The sequence below is a fragment of the Agelaius tricolor genome, unplaced genomic scaffold (assembly GCF_023055355.1).
Source record: "Agelaius tricolor isolate 1412-34295 unplaced genomic scaffold, bAgeTri1.0.p SCAF_28, whole genome shotgun sequence".
Lineage (NCBI taxonomy): Eukaryota > Metazoa > Chordata > Aves > Passeriformes > Icteridae > Agelaius > Agelaius tricolor.
In genome coordinates this window covers 6,796,241-6,823,779 of record NW_027269288.1, presented here as the reverse complement: position 1 = coordinate 6,823,779, position 27,539 = coordinate 6,796,241, and the positions used below count along the sequence as shown (strand labels likewise).

At 42.8% G+C, this 27,539-nt stretch overlaps 1 protein-coding gene across 5 annotated transcripts in view; it reads left to right on the top strand.

The window, feature by feature from the left end:
* PLCH2 (phospholipase C eta 2) overlaps positions 1-27,539 on the top strand; it is a 66,808-nt gene that overhangs the window by 26,728 nt on the left and 12,541 nt on the right. For all 5 annotated transcript variants that reach the window (XM_071449052.1, XM_071449049.1, XM_071449048.1 and 2 more), the window contains exons 2-19: positions 9,144-9,290; positions 10,147-10,390; positions 11,281-11,410; positions 12,419-12,589; positions 14,402-14,495; positions 17,868-18,071; positions 19,134-19,254; positions 20,493-20,664; positions 20,923-21,030; positions 22,216-22,374; positions 23,115-23,207; positions 23,668-23,768; positions 24,091-24,188; positions 24,510-24,692; positions 25,473-25,580; positions 25,755-25,879; positions 26,288-26,372; positions 26,809-26,955. In XM_071449052.1, coding sequence (XP_071305153.1) covers positions 9,144-9,290; positions 10,147-10,390; positions 11,281-11,410; positions 12,419-12,589; positions 14,402-14,495; positions 17,868-18,071; positions 19,134-19,254; positions 20,493-20,664; positions 20,923-21,030; positions 22,216-22,374; positions 23,115-23,207; positions 23,668-23,768; positions 24,091-24,188; positions 24,510-24,692; positions 25,473-25,580; positions 25,755-25,879; positions 26,288-26,372; positions 26,809-26,955 — 2,490 coding nt within the window. The remainder of the gene's footprint in view (positions 1-9,143; positions 9,291-10,146; positions 10,391-11,280; positions 11,411-12,418; positions 12,590-14,401; positions 14,496-17,867; positions 18,072-19,133; positions 19,255-20,492; positions 20,665-20,922; positions 21,031-22,215; positions 22,375-23,114; positions 23,208-23,667; positions 23,769-24,090; positions 24,189-24,509; positions 24,693-25,472; positions 25,581-25,754; positions 25,880-26,287; positions 26,373-26,808; positions 26,956-27,539) is intronic.

The following is a 27,539-nucleotide window of genomic DNA, read 5'->3' as shown; positions in this document are numbered from 1 at the left end:
GCTTTTGGTATTTCACAAACATCTTTGCATTTAGTGCTTCACAAGGGGGTAACAGGCTGGCTAACTCCTATGAAGATCTTGGGCTGGGGTAGCTAAGATGTAGCTGTAAATGGAGTTTCTGCAATTTTTATAGGGTATTTTGACTGGTGAAAGTGCAACAGGAAGGGCAAAAGTAAGTGAGAGAGAGGTGTGCCAGAAGGCACTGATATCTTCTGTTTCCTCCTTGTATTTTATGACTGTCTTGTTGTTAATAATTTTCTTGTGATTCCACAGCCATTAGGAGCGAGATTTCCCTGGGTGGGAAGTGGGAAATGGGAGCAGCTGCATTAAAGTTCTTGTGTGTATCACTAAAGCTGCCCATGAGCAGCTCAGTGTTTCAGAATCAGCCTCCTGTGACGAGGTCAGTTTGTTAATCTGGTGAACTGGGTCTGTAGTGTGTCCATGCAAAGGTAAAGGGAGTGCAGGGCTGGGAAGGCACAGCTCTGATCCTGGTGGATTTGCAGGTCAAACACATTGCCAGCTCTGTAACATTTCATGTCTTTGGCAGTCAGGATATCGAACTTTCTAGTTTTGGTTTTTCTACTTTGAGGTCTGCAGCTGTTTCCTTTTGTATTACATAACTGTTCACACTTTTTCCATCCCTCAGCAGTCAAATGAATCCCTGCATTTTTGATAAACCCATTTGTCTCAGGAGGATCTCCATCCTGTTCCCTTTTCTCCATCTTCCAAACCATATGTGTGTTGTGCTCCTGTGTCTTCCTCAAGATGTTCTTTCTGGGGGATGGAGTCTGGCTCCTCTGGCACTCTCCAACTGACTTTCTTCCTCAAAGCAAGACTTTGACATTCCAGCATTGTTCAAGTGCTCTGAGTTCCATTTTTAGCCTGGAGACCCAGACAATGTTGGTTTTAAAATCTATTTCATGGCATGAAGAGCCTTTGTTACACTCAGACAATAATAAGTTCCTGAAGTGCTGTGGAAAGAAGTCTTTAATCTCCCTGTTGGGTCAGGTGAGCAAGATTGCTCTGAGGATGTCAAGAGAGGCAAGAATAGAAACCCATTTCAGCAGGCTTAGATCCTAAGTCCTCAGCTCAGTGTGCTTAAGAGTTGGGAGAGGGATTGTGTCCAATTTAACCCTTCATTATTCCCTGCTGCTTTTCCACACTGTTATCCAGCATCCAGCATAATAAATGGAGGAGCCTTCTAAAAGATTTTATTTTTCTCTGTTTTTCCTTTCCTCCTAAGGAAATGAGGATTTCCTTAGGAGGCCTGAAGGGGTGTATGGATAGTGAACTGAAATAATTTAAATTAACCTTCTCTGTGTGCTCTTAGGATTAAAAATCTAACTTTAACTTGAATATTGTAATAGTTCTTTTCCAGTGCTATAAATCATTGGCATTTCTCTCTACTCAAATAAAACCAAATCCATATTTGAAGCCCTGCATTTGCAGAATTCTAATTATGAACCATGAAACCAATATCTTGAGCAATGCTGCAATGGGAGTTCCATTTCCCTCTTCTCCTCCCTTCCCCTTGTCACCAGGTTGATAACACATAAATGGTGAATGCAGAGTCTATGATGTCCTGGCAGAACTGATATTTGAATTTTGAAGAGAGCACCTTTAGCATTCTATGCCAGTCACTGATTTTGTTGCATGCACAGCCTGGAGAACTGCAAGGAAACCTGATTAGTACTGCAAGAGGGGAAAAAAGGAGCTAAACAGCTGCAATACTTTTGGTTTATGCAGAAATTTGCCTTAACTCTGCTTCCTCGTAATTGAGAGCCTCTAAGTTCTCTCTCCTTCCCTGTGAGGTACAGCAGTGACATTCTCACCATTTAAGGTGGTGCTTCTAAAGCATGGGCATTACACAAAGGTATTTATGGATTTATTTGAGGAATTCAGAGAAGCAGATGATAGAGAAGACAATGAAACCCCCAGGTCCCAGCTCTCATCCTGGCTTCACGTGAAGGAAGGATGAGGATCTTTAGAACAAAGTTTCCTTTGTTCTTCCCTTCAGGGCAGAGTTTTCTGTGGGATGCATATATCCTTCTGAGCATTTTCCAGGAGAAGTTGCTCTTTCCCTGATGACAGTTTGCAGTCATCTCATGAAATTGCTCTTGAAAGATGCCTTAGGAGGCTGGAAGGCTGCGGTTGAAATGTTTAAATAAATAGTGGCAAGAGTGTACATGGCATCACTGCTTCCCGTGATGCAGACCCAGTTCGGTTCTGGTTTGGAATTAATCTGTGGTTAAACTCTGAGTCAAGCCCAGTATAAGAACTCTGGGCATTGGTGGTGAAATAAACAACTTGTAATTGAGAGTGAATCATCTCCAGAATTAACTACTCCAAAGCTTTTTTCAAACTGTGAAAGGAAGAGTAGGAAGCACTTAATGAATGTGTTTTTAAATGGGCAATTTGTGTTTAGCTCATCAGGGTAGAAGCATATGAGGCTCCTTGTACAGATCACAGATGGCAAGAGAGATTGTCTATTGTACTTAAAACTTAATGTAGCTTAAGTGATAACCTACGGGACAGATTTCTGTATTTGGAGTTCAATGGGTGCATTTCAAATGGAATGAAGTAGTGACTTAGTGCTTTTTAAAAATTCATCCTCACCTGCTTTTATCTGTCAGTCCTGGAGCCCCCTCAGTGCTCCTGGTTCTGTTACAGCAGCTCTGGGCACAGGAGCTGCCTGGCTGTGCCCTGAGCAAGATCTTCTGTGGCTGTGTCAGCCTGCAAAGGCATCCCTAAATAGGGTGTGAGATGGAAAGAAGGAGAAGGAAGAGGAGGAGAAGAAGGTGAAGATGAAGAAGAGAAGCAGAAGAATGCACTTATTTGAAACCTTTTTTTTTTTTCAGTTGTAACGTGTCACCTAAATCCCTTGACTGGATAGGGCAGGAGCACAGCTTAGGATTAGTGCCTGTGATGGATTTAGGATTTGAAGCAAACATGTGTTGCTGTGTTTCCATCGTATCTAGTTTTTGCTGCCTAGAGAGAAATGTTCTTTCTTTTATCAGAAATGCCCATTAAAATAGTGAGGAGAAACTCCAGAGAAGAGAAGAAGATTGGTACAATGATATTTTGAGGAGCTGTATGAGAAGAAAATGTGATTATTCTTTTTTTTCCAGCCCTGGAAAGAGACTGAAGAGCTTATGCACCTGGGCAGATCCACAGTGAAAGGCAAGGGTGGCTCAGGAGGGCAGAGAGGGGAATGGATTGTGCTGTTAACTGTGCATTATTTACTGCAGGGGATGTTGTTGGTTGGCTTTGAAGAGCAGGTAGAGCCCCAGAAAGAGTGGAACCTGCAAATCTGTTTGTGACCAAAGGGTTTTCTCCTTGTGGGAATCACTGTCAGGAGGAGGAAGTGGTGGAGGAGCCAACAACAATAAATTGCTGTAATGTCTTGATGATGCCAAGCAGTTGGGAAAGTACCAAAGGAAAAAGAAAATCAGCAGGAGGAAAAGGATATCATCAGGAGGCCTTGCTGTCCAGAAATGGTTTCATCTACATGCCAAACTGCCTCGTGCTCCATCATGTGTCTTCTTTAAAATCTTGAACTGAAGCCCACCCAATTCTTCAAAGTAGTCACAGGTACATCACAATAAGAAGGATTTTATTGGGATTTTAATGTTGCAAATCTGGACTGTGAAAGAGACCTATATTACCTGAGAAACTGTTCTGAAACAACCTGAAAAATACCTGAAAAATACCTGAAAAATACCTGAAAAATACCACTGGGTTTTGGAAATCGATGGCTGTTTTCTATTTTTCTGATAACATTTTTATTCTGCTACATGGAGAATGTGTACTATAAAATTTTGATGCCTCCTAAGGCCATCAGTGCTTGTTTCCAGTCCAGCTCAGATATGGATATCTCAAAATCTCCCTTGCTTCAAAACAAGTTCTCAGTGGCTCGTCTGGCTGAAGACTTTTTCTGGGTTGGTGGCAGCATCGTCGCCTCTCCGAGATGGAAAATTGGCCACTTTGGTAAGATGCTGAACCCCTGCATTCAATGAAACGGTGACACCTTTAAATCTTTCATGCTGCAATCTTAGTTAGTGGCACCTTTGTGTAGCAGCAGCGTGGGGAGCAGAAAAGAAGGAAGGAGGAGGCAGCCCTGGTCTGATGTTAGTGCAGCTCTTTTTGTCTTCAGCAAGCCCCCACTTATAATTTCATGATTGATTTATGTTCTCCAGGACAAGCTACAGCAAAATTGTACATTTTGAAATTTGCTGACCCTTTTAAATATTCTGTTGCATAGACTCTGTCTTCTTCTCCTTATCCACTGCACAACAGTTTTGCTGTCTGCCAGTACTGTACAACTCTTAACTCTTTATTTGTAGCTTGGGGTTTTAAAAATGAGCATTTGGAAGCATCTCTGCTGTCTTGATCTACACCAGGTGACTGGACTGTTTAGAGGCTGTTTTCTGAATTCAGATACACAAAACTCTCAAGCTTCACTGGCTCTGTGAGAAGGATCCCCTTTGGGTACTCACAGCAGCCTTTCCTTTAAATTGCTAATAAACCCAGCAAACCTGATTAGAGATGGCCAGAGAAAACAGCTGTTCTAGTAAAAGCACTTTAATAACAATCTTCTTGGGCCACTTCTGCATGGCCAGTGAGGAAACCTGCAGCCTGACCAGAACCACCCATTCCCTGAGCACTTTTCTGTCCTGTTTGTCTGTCAGCTTCATCGATCAAAGATTTTTTTTTTAGCAAGAAAGTTGGACACATAGATAGCTCGGCAAGTACTGGGAATTTTTGCAGAGGAGAAACACCATCCTACTCTGCTTCTGCATTTCCCTGGATGCTGGTGGCTGCTGGAGGGATGGAGAGCTGACAGCCTGACCTCAAATCAAGCCCCTAATTTCCACAGGATTAAGAACATCTCTTCTCCCATTAACACCTCATCTATTAGGGATGGTGTGCTTTAAGGATGGGTTCAGTCTTCCATCATCTCTTGTACCCTGTAAACACTGTCCCAACCATTGCTGGCAGTATTATAGAGAAATGTTCTTTTCCAAAGACACTTCCAGATTCGTTTTGGCCAATGAGCAGAACAGTAGAAGTCCTGAACTTCAGTGAAGCTTGAGCCAACAAGGGGGACAAAGCTGTGCTAGGGATAAAATGGTTGGTTTAAAAGGTGAGAGGCACCAGTTCATTAGGCTGGAGGGATGCAGAATGAAACAAATGAAGATTAATGAGTTTGGATGTGATCTGGTTTTTAACTGGATCCAATGGAGTGATGTGAGTGAGTCTGGTGTACCTGGGCCAGGAGCACCACAGCCAGTTCTTAGGCAGGATTGGCAAAATATCTTCTGGACAGAATTCCCAACACACTCTGCTGGATATGTTGTGTCCTTGGATACATTGCATATTTTATATCATTATATTGATATATTGATTTTTAAAAAGATTTTATGCCTCCTGTCTAGAAAGAAAGCGATATTCCTGGCAGGAATAGCTGGAGCCAGCCAGCTCTTTGGTTTACATATTGATGAGCCACTTATAGCTGTGAAACCATTTCCAGTGAGACTGTAAAAAAACGGGGCAGTCATTATGTCTTCAATGGATTGGCAGTGCTGAATGTGTGACAAGTGTGGGAGTCCTCTGTTTGTGTGTGGGAAAGCTGTTTTGGTTTGGTGATATTTTAAGGGGATATTTTCTTGCCCTCCTGGTGCACATGTACTGGGGGGTTTCTCTGGGCTCACAAACATCTTCTGGAGAGAAATGAGCTGCTGGAATCCGCTCTCCTCTCCTGATGTTGTTTAGGAGGGGGTTGGTGTGAGGCACACAATTAGGATTCATCCCTCCAGGGTCTGTTCTTGGGGCAGAGGGCTTTGATGCTCTCTGTCCCTAAGCCTGCCAGGGGCAAAGGTGTGTGACACAGCCTGGGGCTGCCTCGAGCCCAGGGATGGGAGTCTTCTGACAAAGCTGGTCCGTGTACAAAAATACTCAATGACTCAATCTCCTGACTTCTTTTCATCCCCACATGCTAAAATACTCCCACTCCTTCACATATTTATATCAAACTCAGAGACTCCTAAAAGACAATAATGCTACTGAACCATAAATAATTAATTTGCAGACACTAGAACATCTTTCTAACAATAGGAATTATATCAGTCTCCTTTTCCCCCCTTGTTTCAGGACAAATTGTAGGGTTTGTGGTTTGTTTGGTTTTGCTATTTATTGTTGCTTTAACACTTTGTATAGTAAATATAAATGTTATTAAGAAGCATGAGAAATCACTGGGAGCCTTTTTGCTGCATCAGTCCCGTGTGGAACTGGGTGTTCCATGTTTCTATCCCTGCTCTGCTTTGCTCTGACAGTGCTCTGTGCTGCAGTATACAGAGATCCATCTTCTCTCCACAATTTTTTTGTTCAGATGCAAATTGAGGCAACTCATTAGATCAGAAGAGAGCTGAACATAAGCTGAATTCTGAAAAAAAAAAAAAAAGGAACTAATGAAGTGAAAAACAGAAAAGCTGTAATTCAGCCTTAATTGAAGATAGTTAAGAGCCATTTCTTCAAAAACCTGATTCATTGCAAGACTGGGGGATTTTTATCTGAAGGATAGGAACGAATCCTTAAAGAAGGAATGTGAACAATGGCAAGGAGAAACAGTTCTGCTTCTCAGCAGTGTGCCCTTTTCACTTACATGCTGCGAAAGACTTCAGGGAAAAAAACCATATCATTTTCTGTTTGATATAAGTACCACTAGGATTTCTTTTTTCTTTTTATTTTTTTCTTTCTTCCAGTCTCTGTAGTGCTCCAAACTTTCAGTCCCCAGAAGGGACAGGTGGGGAAATGTCCCTGCTCCATGTCCTGGCCCTTGCCTGGTGCCCCCAGCAAACACCTCTGCATTCCCTTTGGGATTTTCCTTCCCCCTGCATTGCCAGGATCCACAAAATCTGCTCTCCCACAGGAAGGGGAGGATTTCTTGTGCCCTCCTGTGTCACCAGCCCCAAAAAGATGGCAACACTGAAATATTGGGGCTGGCCATGGGTCACCCAGGCTCAGTGCAGAGGAGCTGGAACTGCAGCAGGCAGCTGCAGTGAGGTGCTCAGGGTGGCTTTGGGGGAGAAATCCTCCAACAAAATAAACAGCAGCATGGAAAAAGCAATCTAAGGATGCTTATTAAAATTTTAACAGCAGAGAACGTGTTCCAGCTTCATGCAAAAGCAAAGTAAATGGGTGTTGCACAAAGTGTGGTTTTATTTTGGTACTTCTTCATTATCTTCTGCTTTGTAACAGGTGTGATCTTGGATACTTTTCCCATTGCTACTCTTCTGGTTTCTTCCAATAAGATTATTTACTGCTATAATTCCCAAAGAAGAAGTTGGAAATTTAATGTGATTTAAGTGTGTGTGATTAATGTTCAGAGAAATTCTTTTATTAGCTATTTTGACTGAATTTTTTTTCAAAAACCCTATGAGCCTTGTGAAATGAAAATCAGTTCAAGCTTCCCATAATTATGATTTCAGTAAATCTGAGAAATATTTCTCTTCTTCTGAATGAGAATGAAAGCAGATTTTGAAAAGATTGAGTGTCTGGGAGAGGGTTGGGCTGACTTTGGATCTGATGTTGCAGTGGATGTTTCTGGCACAGCTCTTGCCTTTATGGTGATACCTGCTGAATATTGATTTTCTCTAAAGGTATCTGTGCCTGAAGACAAGGGTCCAGCTTTAAGAAGTAAAATGTTACACCAGGGATTATCTTGCTCTCAATTCCACACCTTCTCTCCATGAATATTTTATTAACATGGACAATGAACTCAACAGAATTGTGCCTTCAAATTAAAATTTTCTTGTACCGTGGAGGTCTGCTTTCAAATGAGTCTATTTTGCTGAACCTTTTCCAGAGTGAATTAATTGACTTTATCTGAACATGAGCTCTAAAGCACAGGGACATCAAAGCTTTTTCCCATTTCTTTTTACTTACCTTGCTTTTGCTTTTGCCTGAGAGGTGGACTTGAATCACCCAAGTTGTTGTGTTGGTGTTGATGCATTTTGGAACACATGGAATCAGTGTGTTCATCTGGACACTGTTTCATCTTTAATCTTGATGGCAGAAGATTGATAAAAGAAAGCTGACCTCAGAATCTCCTTGCATTTATTTCTGAACTAGAATGTGTATTGCATGTATTAATTTTCATTCTTCAATCCAGAATCTCAGCAGTAATTTTCACTTCTCATCTCTAGGGCTGAAGAAAAAAAAAAAAAAAGAATGTTGAACACAGTAATAGTTTTAATTTTACTTAAACGGATCAGGCAGAAAGTCAGAGGAAAATCAGGTCACAGGCTCTGCTCTGTCATCAGGGGAAATAAATGGGAGACTTGGCAGAAAATGTGAGTCTGCATTTATTCCTGGGACAGAGCCAGCCACTCACAGTTGGATTGAAGTTGTTGAGCTCAGTCCTTGCAGCAGCTGGATTTCAGAAAGCCCCAACCTGGCTCCCAGGGGCTGCCAGTGCCAGAGCCCTGGTTTGGCAGCAGCTCCCCAGGAAAGGGCAGGATCCCTGCAGGGGCAGAGCAGACCCTTGGAGGGAGCTTCTCCCAACACTCGTGGCTTTTCAGGCTGCACTGTCTGGGATTCTGCCAAACGCTCAGGAACGGAACAGGTCCTGAGGCCCAAAGTACAGCACAGGTGAGAGGCTTCCTGCTAGGAAAATGTGGGTTTGGGGGATTTGGGAGATGAAAAGTTTGTGAGGTTCTTGCTAAGCAAATCCATGGGATCAGTGACTTAATCCATAGAAGCAGTGGGACCTTGCTGGCCAAGGATTCCAGTTTCCAGGTGAAATTTCACCCTGTGTCCAGCACAAGGTTTACATGTTGTAGGAGCTCAGATTTGAGATGGTCTTGAGAAAGGCACATACCTTGTGCTGGTCCCAACATATGATCACTTCTTAGAAATCAATATGGGAATGAAAACTTTCACATTTACAGGTAAGTCCACAGCCACCAAGAATCTTTCTGACTTTTTGATCTTAACCCTGACCTCTTACACCAGACACTACAGGAACCCTCCTCCTTTGACTGAAACCGTTCATTTGGCAGCTGCTTGATGTGTTTCCATCCTGTAAAGGCAATTCCAAAGGGAGCAAGGTCTGGCTCACTGCTCTCTCTTTATTCCCCTCTCAGTGGAAAGATGTATGAGCTCCATGCAGGCGGGCACCCAGATGATCAAACTCCGAGGAGGCTCCAAGGGGCTGGTCCGCTTCTACTACTTGGATGATCACAGGTCCTGCATTCGCTGGAGACCCTCTCGGAAGAATGAGAAAGCCAAAAGTGAGTGTCAGCCACAGAACCTCCCCTCTGACCTCTCCTGGGGCCTTGTGCTCTTGTAAACAAAGGAGAATGAAGGGTCTGGCTCAATGAGAGGTGGTGTGTGGCAGTGTGAGGTTTAGATGGTGGATGGTGTTGCCTATTTCCCAATAAGCATCTCTTGTGGAAAAGCTTATTGGGAAATAGGCAACACCATCCACTATCTTGGGTAAGAATTCAGGGAAAGCAGTGAAGTCCACACAGCACACTCACCACAGCTAGCTCAGAAAAGAGAGGCAGAAGGACCTTTTGTATGATAAATTCCAGTGAAGGTTTGCTCCACCATGCTGAAGGGAAATCAGGGACAGAACACACAAGCATGTGCTGTGTAAAGACTTAAGTATGGGGTCAGTGGTCTGAGGGAACAGGGGTTGTGCAAAGGGCAGCGGCCTGTAGGGGCAATGAGGGATGAATAATTGAGGTGGGCAAGGTCAACTGGCCAATGGGGGAAGCAATCTGCATTAGATTGGCAATAGTGCTGCAGAGCACCATGGGGGAACTCCTCTCTTTCAGCCTAGGTGGGGAAAACTCTACCTTTTTCCAAGGCAAGGCCCTGGGTATTTCCCTGAAGGGTTCAAAGGATTCCACAGTATTGTACTTGACTTTAAAGGGCAGTAAATGATTTTATGATGGGTAATTTATAAAGTTGAAGGTGCTGTGGTTGGCCATGCAGGTTGCAGGGGTGTAGGGTGCTGTAAATGAGTTGGAGGCAACCCCTGTGTGAACTGGGGCCGTGCAGGGTGAGGTTTGGGCTCTCCCTCTCCGGGCTGTGTCTGGGCCTGCTCGCAGCCATTGCTGAGCTGCAGCTGTGTCCCTGCAGTTTCCATCGACTCCATCCAGGAGGTGTGTGAGGGGAAGCAGTCGGAGATCTTCCAGCGCTACGCCGACGGCAGCTTCGACCCCAACTGCTGCTTCAGCATCTACTACGGGGACCACATGGAGTCCCTGGACCTGGTGTCCTCCAGCGCTGAGGAAGCACGGACCTGGATCACAGGGCTGAAGTACCTGATGGCAGGCATCAGCGATGAGGACAGCCTCTCCAAACGCCAAAGGACCAGAGACCAATATCCTTCCTCTGCTGCCTGGGAGCTTTCCCCGCACTGGGAGAAGATCAGGATTCCTTACAGTATTTGCTTTGCTACAAGTAAGCACTAGGCTCAGAGCTTCAAAGCAGTTCCCACTGTATTCCCTGCTTCCAGAGACAGAGATCCTAAAGAGGATTGTCCTGGAGATGGAGATGACTGAGTGCAGTGGACTGAAAAAGACACAGGTGCATTCTTCAGTCTCACTCCCAGTGTAAACCCATCCATTTAATTTGGTGATGTAATGTAGCCATGATATTTTCTGAAAAATCCTTTCATTAAGATTTTTTCTCCTGAGAAGCTGAGAAGCCTGAGGAACAAAATGTAACCAATGGTTACCTGCTGCAGTGGAATGCAACAGGTGCATCTGGGATTGGTCTCATGTGGTTGTTTCTAATTAATGGCCAACCACAGTCCAGCTGGCTCAGACTCTCTGTCCAAGACACAAGCCTTTTTTATCATTCCATTCTTATTCTATTCTTAGCTAGCCCTCTGATTAAGTCCTTTCTTCTATTCTTTTAGTAAAGTTTTAATAGAATATCTATCATAAAATAATAAATCAAGAAACATAGAATCAGATCCTCGTCTCTTCCCTCATCCTAAGACCCCTGCGAACACCATCACAATGTAACACTGAGATTCACTCAGAAGTTTTTCTTCTGTATTGTCAAATAGGCAGAGAGCACATGTGGCATGTTGAGCACAGCAAGTCTAGAAGCTGTTACTGAAGTAACATGAGGAGAGTTAGATATTAGCTTGACCTTTCATTCCCAGCCTCATTTGCAGTGTTTCCTAATGTGAAAAAATAATATATGCATGATGTTCAGTAATATCCTTCAATATTCCGTGCTGTTCCTTAACTCCTGTTCAATGTGGTTGAAGCAGACATTTGATGAGGCAGATAAAAATGGGGATGGCAGTCTGAGTATTAGTGAAGTGCTCCAGCTCATGCACAAACTGAATGTGAACCTACCCCGACAGAAAGTCAAGCAAATGTTTAAGGTAAGAATTTTTTTTTTTTCCTGAAAAAGCAAGGATTTAACACGAAATCCAGTAGGAGAGATAGCAAATACTTCAGCAGGTGGTTTGTTTCCACTCTACTGAGAGATACTACACAGTCCATTTGGTAAATTGGAAAGAGCTCCAGAAAAACGTCACAGATAAATTGTTATGCACAGAAAAAGGCAACACACCAGGTACCTTCTGGTGTTACATAACGTGAAAACACACAGTTCCAAGATTGCTCTTTTGCTATACTTTTTAGGTCAGAAACCCAGTCATGTTTCCTCCTCCAGTTATGTTCTCTCTAAAAATATTATCAAATCAAGTATCCAGTATCCTCTGATAGCTGGTACTAATAAAATACCCAGCATGCAAACTTCTGTATCTGTCAGATTTTTGCACTGCTGAGAGCTGTTTGTTTGACATTGTGTTCTGCTGACCTTGGCCCAATTTAATGAGCAACAATGGAGATGTGTAGCTTTTGTTATCACAAAGTCCCTGCAGGGACCAGCAAGCCTTTATGTGAAATCCCTGATGATTTTTTTCTTTACTTGCAAAATTAGTATTCTTCCAGATTTTATTAATTTATGGCCATGGATTTAGCAGATATCCTCTCAAATCCTGGATATAAAATTAATTTCAGGATACTTGGGCTCCAATGATCTTCTGAAGATGTGTGTGGGTAATTCTGCCAGACACACACACGTTGTTGGAGGGGAACTTGCCTTCACGTAATTGCCATAGACAGAAGAAATTCTTCAGCAGGGTTCCCTGTGGAACAATTAAAACCTTCAGAGTTGTTTTTGGCATGGATGTGTCCATGGGAGAGGTTCAAAGCTGTGCAGAGGATTCCTGTGACAAGGCTGATAGATCAGTCAGTTCTAGCAGCCACATCACGCAGCTTCAACCTGCGTTTGATTCCAGTGCTTCCCTCTCATGCAGGGGTTTGTTTATCTAAAATTGGTGCAGGCAGTTGGGTTGTGACTGTCTGGTTGCTGTGTGCTGCAGGAGGCTGACACAGATGACAACCAGGGCACGCTGGACTTTGAGGAGTTCTGTGCTTTCTACAAGATGATGTCGACGCGACGCGATCTGTACCTGCTGATGCTCACCTACAGCAACCACAAGGACTACCTGGACACAGATGACCTGAAACGCTTCTTGGAGACTGAGCAGAAGGTAGGCCCAAGCCAGGAGCAGAATTCCAGCTGCAGGCCTTCCTGCTTGCCACTGGGAATGAATTCCCTTTAAAAAGGGGTGGGGACTTCGATGCCGTGCATGTGAAAAAGAGACAGATGTCTCTTGATTTTCATCTAGGAGTATTTCTTGAATCTTCTTGCTCTCACTACCTTTTTGCCCTGTAGGCTCTTTTGGTGAGGCCCTAAATATAATCTCTAGAATTGCTTTCTTTTTTCACGTGTTCCCCTTGAACAATCCCATCAGCATCTGTCTGTTCCCAGTATTCAGCACCTCGGAGCAAAGCTGGTGTTCCTGGCTCTGCTTGTGACCTAGTGCACAGCCCATGATGAAACTCTGAATTCCTTTGTCACACTATTTCAGTATGTAAACTGGAAGATTATCTTTCAAAGAGCAGTTGAGAGGATGATTAATGTATAGGAGAGTTTTTGAAACACATTGTAGTACCCAAGGAATTTTCTCAGAGTGATTTAAGTCCAGTGCTTCAGGAATAAGTCCTTCAACTTATCTTTGTCCTTTTCCTGTCATGGTCTCCTCTGAAGCTTCATGCCTGTAAGCCATAACTGTCGATGATTTTCAGTCATTGTCCATGAAAGGAATGAATAAAAAATCCAACTCTCTAGCAGTTATCTTCTTAGATAAGTGGGGTGTGTTTCCATTTCATTGGTCAATTGATCTTCCAGAGGGTGAGGGGAAAATGAACACTCACCACAGGACAGAAATCAACTCAGCTAATTACTGACATGGCCAAATCCTGCCTGGAGGAATTCTCTCCCTTGCCACCCTTCTCATACAACATGGACAGGGAAAACATCTTTACTCCATTCCAGGAAAACCTGGTCTTCCAGAGCTTCATCTTTTGAACCTAGCATCATTGATGTTCAAATCCAGAGTTAGAGGTTTTTGTCTTCTTCTTTTACTTTTATTTATTAGGTTTCAATTACCCCCAGAAAAGGCATTGATCTTGTAGCAGATGTGCTGGTGGTTTCATTTTCCCCCAGGCAAAGATTCTGTGTTGCCAAATTGATGGTCACTTTATTGCACTCTGATGACAAGGGCTGTGTTTTCATGTACAGCATCTAATAGAAAGGATTTGCTGGACCATTCAGGACAGGAATGTTAAATAATATCAGGATAATAGAGAACACATCAACAGTTAATAGCAGGGGTATTAATTGTGTTAAAATTAGGTTACTAAAACACTGCATTATGTAAAAAAAAAGTTACAGCTCAGCATTAATGACCCTGGTTTCATAAATGACAACATTTACAGACAAATATTTCCCTTTGTACTCTTTTTTTTTCAGTTGAGAATGCAGAGCAACCTTGAAGTTAGCAGATTTCCTGAGAACATTATGTCCTGTTTCTCTGTTTCCCTGCTACTAACAGATTTTTCTGTCTGCTGCATAAAGATGAGACATTTTCTTGTTTTATTTTAAAGGAAAAAAACCCTTTGATAATGCAAACTAATCCTCTAATCCTACAAGAGAAGAGATCCCATTGGTTTGTGGCAAAGCTCGTTCTGTTTGGACGCTCTGTGGTGCCTAACAACAGATCTGACCTACAAAGCAGAACTCTCACATCAGGCAGCTGCCAATAGCACAGAAAACTTTTCACAGAGAGCTCCCCTTCTGATCTGACCTGACACTGATTGACAGGAGTGAGAATCCCTCTGGGGCACTGGAAATCCTCAGTCCCACCGTGGATAATCTGCCCAGTTGTTGGACTGGAGATGGAGAGAGCTCAGAGAAGCTGTGATTAATAGTTAACACTCCATTTCTGCTGCTTTTCCAGATGACAAATGTGACTAAAGAACATTGCCTGGAAATCATCAGCAAGTTTGAGCCGTGCCCAGAGAACAAGAAGGAGGGAGCCCTGGGAATTGATGGTAAGCTGGCTGGTGCAGCTTTTGTGGGGAAAAGGGAACTGGCTCAGGGCTCAGGAGAATAATGCTGCTGCTTGCAGAATATAGAGATGTAGAATTTTGTCATGTTGTATAAAGTATGTTTCCAGTCCTTTTGCTTTTTTAAAAAATATCTACCATTTACTGAGGAACCTAAAAAAACCAGATCTCTTGGGAGGATTTTTGAAAGGTACATATCAGGATGAAGCAGCAGTCATTGAAAGTCAGCTGGAACTGGAGGTGTCTCTATTTATGCTTTTGGAAAATACAGTTGAATTTAGTTGCATCATTCCTGCAGGTATTTTTGGAAATCAAATCAATTTGGAAATCAAATTAAGTCTTAATATAAGAGGAGTGATGTGATCCAGAGTAAATGTCTGAGTGGGATGATAGATGAAATTGGTCCTGCCTTCCTGACCTTTTCTGCTGAAGCCTTCTCTCTAAATATACCCATGCTGTACCACCAGGGTGGTAGCTGTTATTCTGGGGGCTGGCTGTAAGTCCTTTCCCCTAAACAGCAAATCTTCAGCCAGATTTATTGACCCCAAGAAGGGAGCACTTTCCTGAGGAATTAGGTTCTGTGCCAAAGTTCTTGGACGTTTAGAAAATCAGCCTTGTCCATTTCTGTGGGTGTGTTGTCATCTTGAAAAGTGGCAGAACAGAAGTTGTTTGGTTTCCTGCAGGAAGAAGTGGGTAGTTTCTGGTACAGTGTGTAAGGTGGTTGCTTAGGATGGGTCAAGGTCTGTTCTACTTCCAGACTAAATTTTCAATTTATTTTAAAGCTTATGCTAATGCCAGTGAGGGAGCAGATGACATTCTTTTCATTTTCTGGTCTTTACAGACAGTTGCAGTCACATAAATAATGAATAAGTGAGTTCATTATCTTGCTTTCCTCATACCTAAAAAAGTAAAGAGTAGGCTTTTCAAAGTATTGTAAGTTTCCATAGAGAAAAACAAAAACAACAACAACAAAATCTTTACAATTGCTTTGCCTCAGAATGGATGATAAAACATTAGAGAGTTTATGGGTCAGGAAAAGGGAGAGTCCAGCATGGTGACATTCTGCTGGTGTCTGCTCCTGATCAGAGAGAAGCAGAAGGTGAGGTCCTTTGGAGACAACTGGAAAAAGCTGTGTGACCTTAACCCCTCCAGTAACTTGCTCCAAGTGCAGCAGAACAGAACAGACCTAATCTGGAGCCTAATTAATGCAGGACATTTCTGGTGACATCCAAACAAAACAGAGGTGACTGAGGAGCTGACAGGGGCTCACTGCTGGGCTGGTGCTGACAGAGGAGGAAGAGCTGCTTAAAAACCCCAAACCTGTGTCTGCATGTACATCATGTATGAACATGTGTGCACACACATGCAGAGGAGTTATTCCTCTCTTGTCTGTGAGGAGTTGAGACTTTAGACGTCTCCTGTCTCCCAGAAAACAACTCCGGTGCTGCCCTGGGGACTGAAATGCAGCAGCCACGGAAGCTGAAGCTGCCTGTTCATTCCTCAGATTGGTACAGCCCTGACAGGACCGTCCTGCCCACACCTGGCTGCACCTCAATAGGAGTGAAATAACAGTTCACTGTTCTTTGTCCTGTCCTATTTATTCATGTGCCCGTCCTCAGCTGTGCTGGCTTTTGTCATGGAGCACCTTGGACTGTGACAATGGGCTCATTCAGAGTCTCTAAAGAAAGCCTTTACCTTTGTCTGCTGATCAGAGTGCCACCTCCCCTGAGGGTGACCACTGCAGTCCTGTGGGACTCACTGCCACCAGCACCTTCCTCCACTCCTCCTTCTTCCTTGTAGGACTGATAAATCCAGTTAGTGTGAACTCACTGCAACCATCACATTTTAACAAGAGCTCAAAGCAAACAATGGTGCTGCTGCAGCTGCTGCCCTGCCAGCGCTGGGTGGAATTGATCTCGCAGCAGCCGATTGGTTTGCAGGAAGAGCTGATCACCTGCCACCAGTGGGTGGCTGTGTGTTTGCTGACACACCCTGTGCTCTGTCCATTCGCCACAGTGGCTGCTCTGCCTTGGTTTATCTTTTGTTTTCACCCTGCCTCTATCACTGATGTGCTCATTGATCATGGTGCATGCTCCAAGAGATTCAATATTCAGCTGGGCTGAGTTGAATTCCCTGGCGCTGTGTCCCAGTGTGTTGTTCAAAATGTTTTGGCTGCTGTTTCTGTTTATCGGCTCTTTTCCTTTAATAAAACTTTCATCAACACCAAATGTGTAGCCTAGAGGGACCATCATAAAGGCGACATTTTCTCTTGTCACAGTCGAAGTGTGTTAAGACCTTTGGAAGTCTGGCAGGATTTTTACAGGGGCACTGATTCATTTATGGAATGAGTGAAATGTCAGGAGAATTGGAAGTCTTGAAGCAGAAACCCTCTGACCAAAGGCATCAGCACTGATGCCAGGGTGTGAATGGGAGTCTGAGTCTTTCCTTGGTGGTGAAAGAAAAACCTTTGGGGGAGATCTGAAGTGGAAGTTACAGTGTTTTGTGTCAGTCTGAATTGTGAAAGTGGCTGTGATATGTGCACAAATGTCTGCTGGAGGTCTGAGAGCAGCAATTTCACACAAAGATTAAATCATAACTTGCTAAAACCTTGCTTCTGAACAAGAGTAGTGATTGCAATACACACAGGGCCCAGGTGATGATGCCTGCAGGATTTCCAAGCATCCCACTGCTCTGGAAAAGAAATTCTTCTGGTAGCACCACTGAAAGCCCCACAGATAATTGATATTTCAGTGTCAATTCTGGAGTGAACTTTAGTCTCTGAAGTGACATTAGTGCAGTACTGCAGAGCTCCCCACTCCACAGGCAGGTTTGTGGTGTGATTTCCAAATTAGAGAGTGTAGCTTGTACAAGCCAATGTGTACTGTCATTATTCTGGTGGTTTTTTGGGGGAAAATACTGAAAGAGAAGAGAGGAGTATCGAGAGTATCTCCTGCTGGGCCATCAAAAACTATCTCCACACAGCCCAATACTGTAGATCTTACAAGATTTCACTGAGGAGCAGCTCCAGGATATGACTGCAGATCTCTGGAGGCTTTTATGTGCCACGTGAGCCAATGTCCTAGCAGAATCTTTTGGCACAAGTTATAAGTTTTGGATTAAATAGACACATTTTTGTCAGGAAAGGCAGAGCAGGAAAACGTACAAAGCAATGAGAAAAGCAATAATTGCACTTGGTCATGGTGACAGTTTGGGTGTAGTGGTTCTGTTTCTTTATCTTAAATGTGCTGGTGAATATAGGGATGCATTTTCAGCTTGTTTTAGGAATGTTACAGCAACAAAAAGGATGAATCAGTGAAACATCGATGAAACATTATTTAAAGTGTTGTTTGTTGACAGGTTTCACCAATTACATGCGGAGTCCATCGGGGGACATCTTCAACCCAGAGCATTACCAAGTGAACCAGGACATGAGCTACCCTCTGAGTCACTACTTCATTACCTCTTCACACAACACCTACCTCATGGGAGATCAGCTGATGTCCCAGTCCAGGGTGGACATGTATGCATGGGTGCTACAGTCTGGCTGTCGCTGTGTGGAAGGTAAAGAGCAAAAAGGAGCTGCCAGTGGGCTCTGTGGTCTTGTTTTTCCTCTCTGAAGAAAGATTTGTGGCTTCTGCAGAAGGCATGGTAGCTGGGGAGAGGAAAAATCCTAGGAAAACGATGTTTTCCTTTCATAAAGAAGAACAAAATAATGTTGGGATAGAATGGGCAAATTTTCTTGAGATGGACATTTGAGTAGTGGTGGTGTTGGTGGTGAGGAAAAAAAAATTGTAAAACTCCTGTTGTAGAGAGGATGCTGATGTTGGGCAGAACACACTGGTGCTTGTCCTGCCTAGCCAAGTGTGTGACAGCCAGACTGGCAAATATGGCAGAGTTCAGCCACACCTGAGAGGAAAGTGGGTATTTCTGCTCAGGGAGATATTCTGTGAAATGGTGACAGTGTCTGCAGTGACCAGGGCACCTTTTTGTGCAATCCCTTCTTGTGCTGCCTTTCTGAGACATTGCCTCTTTCATCCTCATCTTTCATGTTCTGACCATCAAAGTGTTTGCACAGCTTTTCAGAAGGCAAATATGGTTTGCTTTAGGTTGGATTGTGGATCTGCCATTGGGTGCTTCAGGAGAGTAAAATATTCCATGGAAATATGATAATAGACAAATATTATAGACAAAGTCAGGCAAAATCCAGGCTGGGCAAGGGATGGGCAGGTCTTGGCTTGGCCTGTGGTGTGAGCAGCCTGGCTGAGAGCCTCTGCTTTCCTTTTCAGGTTCAGCAGGAGCACAATGAAAGCAATGCTCTGCTCTGTCACCTCTCTCCCTGTCATAAAGTCCTCGGCACTTTTTAAAAGAGTTTCTCTGCTTGGGGCTCTCTCAGACAGTGGGAACAGTCAGCTGGTCCCAGCACGAGGCCAAGTTCAGGAAGTTCCTTCCCGGGAAGGATGCTCAGCACAGAGAGGAGGCAGTGCAGGGTGGGAATGAGCCTGTGCCCTGCTTTGGGGACATGGCTGGCTGGGCTGCTGAAGGGAATTGCAGGGTTTTATTGTCCCCCACAGAGGCTGGCCCAGCTGTTCCTGCTCTGATGGTGTCACTGTTTCTGTCCTGCAGTTGACTGCTGGGACGGGCCGGACGGGGAACCAATTGTCCACCATGGATACACTCTGACTTCCAAAATCCTCTTCAAAGATGTCATTGAAACTATCAACAAATATGCCTTCATCAAGAATGAGTATGTATCCAGCCTGCCAGCCTCTGGGTCTCAGGGCTGTGAATGGGAGTGTTCCCTGGCATCCTTGTACATCCCTGACCTGTTCCAGAATTCCAGACAGAATTTGGAGTTGTTTTCTGGGGGAAATCCTTCAGATCCTTCAGAAAGAGACACCAAGGCAAAGCTGAGTGGGGGACATTCTGCACAGAGGTGTGGAGCTGGCTTGATTGAGCTTGTACAACACCTGAGGAACAACAGGTTTTGCCAGTGAATGTTTTTAGTGAAGGGCTGGCAGTTAAACCACTTTGTCTCTCTGGATGAGCACTCTGGTGCTGCCAAGGCTACACCTGGGTGCTCCAGGGATAGGAAACAAGTCAGGGAATAAAGGATCCAAAGAGAGAGTAACCTGGTTGTGGACAAAGCAGGGTGTTCATCAGAAAGAAGTTATTTTCCCTACAGGTATATTGTTCAGAAAATCAGTATTATTCATGGGAAGTTTCATATACCTTGGCAGTTACTGTTCTCCTCCTCCACACAGTCAAAATGTGTGTAGCAACCTTTGGTTTTTTTTAAATAGAAATCACTTTATCACTGTAAAAATTTTCCAGTAGCTCGCCCAAAGCAGCCCATCTGCCTTTACAAATAGAAAATAAACTTGCACTAAATTTTCAGACCAGGCAAACTTCTTGTGAGCCTGATAGTTCTTGCAGTTTGCCTGAAGTCATGATAAACAAATCAAAGGCAGTGCTTCTGAAATGGTTCAGCTTTTAAACCTTTGCAAAAATGGTAACTGGGACCACATCATCAACTGGGAAAGTTTGGTCCTGGTGTGGCTCAAATCCTGATGAGGAGCCAATGAAGGCCAGATGTCAGGGTAAAAATAATTGATTTTTAATGAATGAATCCCTGATAGTTTGATCCTGCAAAACTCCTTTATAAAAGGCTGTTGTGCTGATCTTAAAAATGCATCATCTCTAGAGAGAAATCCATCTTCAGTGTGGTTTTACTGGCACTGACCACACTGGAGTAGATGCTCCACAAGTCCTATCTTCAACCAGGCATAGTTGTTTCTTGGCCTTGGTCTGGATAATCAACAATAAATAAGAACAGTGAAACTAAAACTAGAAACAACACTTGCTGTCTTTGTAGAAGAGGCTTTGTCTGCAGGTTTATCTGTGTGACCCTGCTCTGTTGTTAGTGGGAAAAGCCTTCATGGTGTAAAAGCCAAATTTGCAGCTGGTGCTTTCTGGTCCCTGCAGGTACCCTGTGATCCTGTCAATTGAGAACCACTGCAGCATCGTGCAGCAGAAGAAAATGGCTCAGTACCTTACAGAAATCCTGGGAGACAAACTGGATCTGTCCTCTGTGCACAACGATGACTCCACAAAGCTCCCCTCACCAGCAAGTCTTAAAGGCAAGATCCTGGTTAAGGTAAACTCCTGCTTCATGTGTCCTTTCCCTCCTCTTGTTTGTGGTGATGATTTCTGCCTGGTTATCACTGTACCCTGACTTAAATCACTTCACAAAAAACAGACCTTAGGAAACTGCTACTTAAGGTTCATAAAAAATGTCTTCTCAGTCAGTAAAACCCTGGAAATAGCATGCTTTGAATAATTTGGGGTTTTTTTTAGAATATGTCATAGCAAGAGCTGCATGCTCCCCTGCCTCTGTAATAAATTTATCTTCTAGGGCAAGAAACTTCCAGCCAACATCAGTGAGGATGCAGAGGAAGGAGAAGTTTCTGATGAGGACAGTGCTGATGAGATTGATGATGACTGTAAACTAATGAATGGAGATGTAAGTGAAGTGAATGCAAATGTCTGTCAAGGCTTCCCATCCCAGTGAGAGGAAACCTGGGGGGAGCTCTCTGGATTTTGGCTGTGGTCTGACCTCTGGGGCTCATCACAAGGGGTTCAGGTTCTAAACCTCCATGGGGGCAGATTCACAAAAGTGCACAGCCTGTTCTAACCTGTTTCTAGGGGTTGTGTTTCAAGTTTAGAATATTAATATCTCATGATTCTTCAGTGCATCACAGTGTGCTTCCCCTAAAATGCAAAAAAAAAAAAAAAAAAAAAAAAAGAAAAGATTGTATTTACATCAATTTCTGGTCATTTTTACAGAGCATCCCTTTGCTTTGCTGAATGCTGAGCTTGATTGATTTTTACTGTAAGAAAAATCTCTGCTGGCTTCAATCTGAAAATCCCTTGTTTCTTCTTCCTTTTTTAAAAGTTCTATTTTTTTGTCACTTTAATCTTTTGGCAAATTCCACTGCACCTTGCAGGAACAATACAAAACACAGCAAAACCATTTAATGACATAAACCAGATTGTCTTGGAGACAGTTTGCATTCTCAGTCCTCTCTCCCTCAGGCTATTTCCTCATTTTGTATTATGGATCTGATCCTTTTCATCTAAAAGAGAAACTTCTCTGTGAATAAGACTAACAAAGGAGAAATATAATTTCTTTGCTTTTTGGATGTTATTACATGTCAGTATATCACTTTTCAGTGTTTTACAGCACCATCTTTGTTATTAACAGTTCACTTTGCTGAGATTTACTGATGCTTTGAATCTGAGATTTGCTACACCTGGTTTGCTTTCCAAAACGAAATTTTGAAGAGTTCAGAAAATCAGAGCTTGTTTCATGACAAATGTAACTGGGAATTCTTGGGGCCTACTGAGAGAACACAATCTGTCACCCCTTAAAAGACCTGAGTGGAAAAGAAAACTCTTGATTTTTATTTTTGGTTTTATTTTCCCGCTTCCTCACGTGGGCCATGGTGCACACAGAGCAGGGAACAGGAGTTCTCTTGCATTTTGCCTTTGATTTGCTGAAAAGAGGATTCCAAAGCATCTCCCATCCCTTCCACCCAATAGATCTTGCACCTCTTGCAGCTGCAGAGTCAGCCTGGACATGGCACTGGACTCACATGATGCTTCCTTCATCACTGCCTTGTTTAATGGTTTAATGTTTTGTTTGCAGGCATCTGCTAACAGGAAAAGAGTGGAGAATATAGCAAAGAAAAAACTTGACTCACTGATAAAAGAATCCAAAATCCGTGACTGTGAAGATCCAAATAATTTTACAGTTTCCACTCTCCCATCCTCAGGAAAGGCTGGGCTGAAGTCTGATAGTAAGAAGGTGAATTTGTGTTTAATTGTACTTGTGTTTCATTAGTTTACTAAATATATCTTATATTGACTTCAGCTTCATAGCTGAATTCATGCAGTTAATGATGATGCCAGGTGAACATCACTGTCAGATACACAAACTATTTATCTTGCTCACACAGCAATTGGAGCATGAAATGTACTCTGAAATGACTTTTCAACAAAGAATTTGATTTTCCATTATAAAAACTCCTTTTGAATGTTGGGCTCTTTTTGTTCCTCAGTTCTCTATGTTCTATGCATTTTCAGTATATTTTAATTTTATATTAACTCTAATTTATAAAAATGTACTCAGCCCACAGACTACACTTCATGAAGTTGAGGCATTTTCATTTTAGGCTTTGTAATAAGCCACAAAAACTTCGGGAAGGTTGTTCCACTCAAATGAAAAAGCAGTGGAGATCTGCCAACAATAAGCAGGTGCAATAACCAGGGATTAAAACTAAACTAGGGATGAGAACTAAAAATCAGCTTCCCAAAACATTCTGTGGGTGAGTTTTGATGTATTTTAAACCCAATGCTTTACATGACGTATCAGAGAATTCTTGTGAGAGCCAAGCAAGGCCAAGGCTTGACAAACCCTTTAGCAGAGATGTTACCCAGAATAGTCAGTGCTAAAATCCCCTCCTGTTTGTGTTGGTACCCAGAGACCTCTGTCTGAGCACTCTGTCTGAGCTCCTGTGTTCTTTCCTCTCTCTTTGCTTGCTTCAGAGTAAACTTGAGGATGATGCAGAATCCGGGGAAGATTTCAGTGCCAGCAAGAGGCCCAGCAGGTCACTCATGGGCAGCTTCTCCAAACGCAAGGTGAGCCCCTGCCAAGGTGAGGGCTTGGCACCAGAGCTTGGATTCTTGGAGGGATTTTTATTTTTGCATGCACTGGAGAGGAATTTCATAACTGCAACATCTGCAGCTGTGAGGCTGTTCACTGAACAGACAGGCTGGGGAGCTGCTTATCATTGTGCATAACATCACGGATTCCATCTACATGAAGGGCTGAGGGCATCCAAGATCTAGCTGAGAACCACAAAAATTAATTTACACCTTTTATCTGAAGATTTGTGCTTCCTTTGTAACAAGGCTCAGACCCTGGGCTGAGTTTCCCCCAGGTGCAAATTTTGCTGCAGAGCCGAGTGTTACAAAAGCTGTCATTTTCCATTTTCTCTAAGTAACACACTCATTGGCATAACAAAGCAGAATTGTAGCCAGCTGCTCAAACTTTGATCACACAGTTATGATATTATGGTTTTATTTCCTTCTGGCACAGAAAAAAGGAAGCAAATTGAAAAAGGCATCAAGTCTGGAAGAGGGTGAAGACGATTCAGATTCTCAAGGGAATTTAGCCAGGAGCTCTGTACATTACAGCAGGTTTGTTAAATGATTGGACAACTTTGTTGCTAAAATATGCCAGCATAAATGCACCCACTAAATAGGTTTGCTTCTGGTCTAGATGCCAGTTTGCTGGTGGCTGCAGTGGGGAGATGTCAATGTCTGCCACAAAATCACCAGAATGATCTCTTGGTGCTCTTCAGATTCATTAGCCAAGCACAGTGGACCTTTTATGCATTTTGAGCTCTTACTGTCTCATACATTTCTTTACCATGATTTATTTTTAAGTAGGAAAGATAACATTTACCCCTTAACTGGGGATGGGAAGTTAATTTGTTCTGTTAATTTGTTACCTTCCTAGGGTAAGCCGACAGAAGAAGACAATGAAGCTGTCCAGGGCCCTGTCTGACCTGGTGAAATACACAAAGTCAGTTGGCATCCATGATGTTGAAACTGAAAGTAAGTTGAACTAAAAGTTTGGTGAAAATAATTGCTGCACAAAGAAATGGAAATGTTTATGTTCTTACATATCTTTTCATTAAAAGAAGACTTCTTAATGAAGATTCAAGTCATCATCATATTCAGCTTCACTTTCCCAACCATAACTGCCCCAATAAGCAGAGTGTCTGCTGTAATTTAAGGAAAACAGAGTTCCCTCTGAGTGGCATGCACTGAAATGATGCTTGATAGCTAAAAAGGAACTAATGCTATGTACTTTTGAAAGCTTTATCTAGATCATAAATAAATGAATAAGGAGATTACCTCTAATCTCCTCTGCAGTCTCTTCCAGCTGGCAGGTTTCATCTTTCAGCGAAACCAAGGCCCACCAGATCCTGCAGCAGAAGCCGGCGCAGTACCTGCGCTTCAACCAGCACCAGCTGTCCCGCATCTACCCCTCCTCCTACAGGGTGGACTCCAGCAACTACAACCCCCAGCCCTTCTGGAATGCCGGCTGCCAACTTGGTGAGCTGAAACCTCTTTATTTATTTAATTTTTTTTTGGTTTTTATTTTGGGAGGGATGCTGTGGGAAATGGGTTTGTAGAGGATTCTGTCCATGGGATAGGATAGGTGTTGTTGAGAGAGAAATGGAACTAGAAAGGAGTTTCAAAGGGTGGCTTTGCAAATAAGACTGGATACTTTAGAGAAATAGAACTATGAAAGGTGCATTGTAGTAAGGGCTTACAAGGGGTAATTTTAGGTGATTTGCTTTAAAACATTTACAACATTGTGTAACAAAAGCTGATAGGCCAAGAAATGCTTATAGGATATTGTAATTAGGAAATAGTTGGCTTCTGATTCTGATGGTGTGAATTATAACATCTGTATTGTCTCACCCTTCACATGAGACTAAAAGTAGAATAAAATTTTTTGGAACACCTCTCAGCTGCCCCATCCCTGGGTCAGAAAAGAGCTTAATCCAAGGGGATGTTTGAATAGGAGCACTGGAATCACCCCTTAGAGCACTCTGAGTCCTCTGCTTATCCAGCTTTGCTGACCATGGAGTCCTCCTTGGTACTGTCCCTGGATTGATTACCTTGAACATGTGTTTTATATGCAAGGAGTTGTCTGGTAAATGGAAATAAATGAACTTCTCAAATGCAAGAGGTCTTCAGAGTTCAGTTCTTCTGGAGAGGTTCTCTCCCTGAAGCTCTATATATAAGAGAATAGTTTTCCATACGATATCTGATTTTTTTTTGCATCTAAGAAGTCAAATTTGAATCTGATTTATTTTTTTTTAATAGTTGCACTAAACTACCAGTCAGAGGGGAGAATGCTGCAACTGAACCGGGCCAAATTCAGTGCCAATGGGAACTGTGGCTATGTCCTCAAACCCAACTGCATGTGTCAAGGTAAGGAAAACCAGCAAAACCAGGGGAACACTGATTCCAGGACAGATTGAGTGTGAGGCCTTGGTACAGTTTGTTTAAAAATTCATTTCTGATGCCAGAAGCAAAAGAGCCCCAAGGTATCTGTAATTTAAGTCAAGTTGCACCTTCACATGATGGGCTTCTCTATTCTTACAGGTGTCTTTAACCCAAATTCTGAAGACCCACTGCCTGGTCAATTGAAGAAACAGCTGGTTCTAAGAATTATCAGTGGTCAACAACTCCCCAAACCACGTGATTCCATGCTGGGAGACAGAGGAGAGGTATGGGACAGCTGTGGTTGTTATTTTGTGGTGCAGAAGGTTTATTTTCATACTGGCTGGGCTAAGCAGGAGGATTTCACACCCTGCAGTTACTTGTCAGGAGATACAGACCATGAATAAATTAGGTCATGAACATCCTACACCTTCTGGTGGTGTTTTTTTACTTTTAAGCATCACAGTTGTGGTTTGATGGTTTTCCTCCAACTGCTAGCACAGTCCTTCCAGGAGAAGCAAAAAGAAAAAAAAGGGAGAGAGATCTTATCAATTTAATAATCCACTCCATAAGGCTCAGGAGCAATAATTACCCAGACATTCATGTACAGTGCCCATATTGTAAAAGCCATTTGCTTGGGTTCCATCTTCTTTGTCACTCTTTCTTTTCAATATTTGTTGGTTTTTGTTTTTCAGATCATAGATCCATTTGTTGAAGTAGAAGTTATAGGCTTACCTGTTGATTGCTTCAAAGAACAAACCAGAGTAGTTGATGATAATGGTAAGATTGTCTGGGATTTTTATGGCTGAAACATCCTCTTTCAGGCAGGTTTTTTCACAAAAATAGGAGTAGATAAGATTTGGTGCCTATTATGACAAAGCACTGAAAACTGGATTTCAGCATTTTTAATGTTAATTAGACTTGGATCTTGACTTGTTTGATTGAGTTGGTCTTGGTATGAAACAAAACATTTTTTTTTCTCATTATGTGTGAGAGAAGGGTGTTTTGAGCTCGCTGTGGTCAAAAAGGCAGGTTGGCCAATCCCCTGCTGGAAGCAGGGCCAAATTTAGGCAAGACCCAACTCTGTTCCTTGTGGGAATACTGGATTTTTCAAGAGCAACCAATCTGTCAGGAAAACCAGAGTGACACCACAGCTTAGGCAGGCTTGTTGTTTGCTGTGAATGAGATTCCTGAAGGCTGATTCCCCCTTTGGAAGGTTTTAACCCCATGTGGGAGGAGACCTTGGTGTTCACAGTGCACATGCCAGAGATTGCCCTGATCCGGTTCCTGGTGTGGGACCACGACCCCATCGGGAGGGATTTCATCGGGCAGAGGACAATTGCCTTCAGCAGCATGATGCCAGGTAAGAGAAAGAGTCATCCCAAATCAATGGGCTGGGATTTTTTTTTCCTGGGAAAAATCAAAATTAATGGATCTGCTGCAGAAATTTCTAGTTAGAACAAGAAAAGCTGGAGTCTGGGCCCTGAGTTCTCTGCCTTAGTCAGCTCCTGACTGATATGGTGATGAAGACTAAATCAATTAACTCTAGATTTTTGGGACTAGATTTTGAAAAAATAGGTAAGATTGTTAAGCAGGGTAAATACTGTGGATTTTAAATACTTTACTCCTTTAGTGCTTTGTCCTCTCTTTCTTCACACCAGTTTTTGAAAAAACTCTAGAGTTTTGATTGGGTTTGTGACTCTGTTCTGTGTTAAACTACTACTCATAAAGTTACCTATTCTAATGATGGGATCCAGGCCATTAAATGCCATTTTCTGACAGTTTCCTCTTTCTGTTTTCATTTCAGTCTTCTTTCACATTAAAACTTCTTGTGTGTGTGTATTTTTCTTTCCTTTCAAAGTAAAGAAAAAATTTTCACTTTAAGATTAAAAAACCCCATCCATTCTCACTAAACTGACCTTGGATGAAAGGTTTGCAGTCTCAATT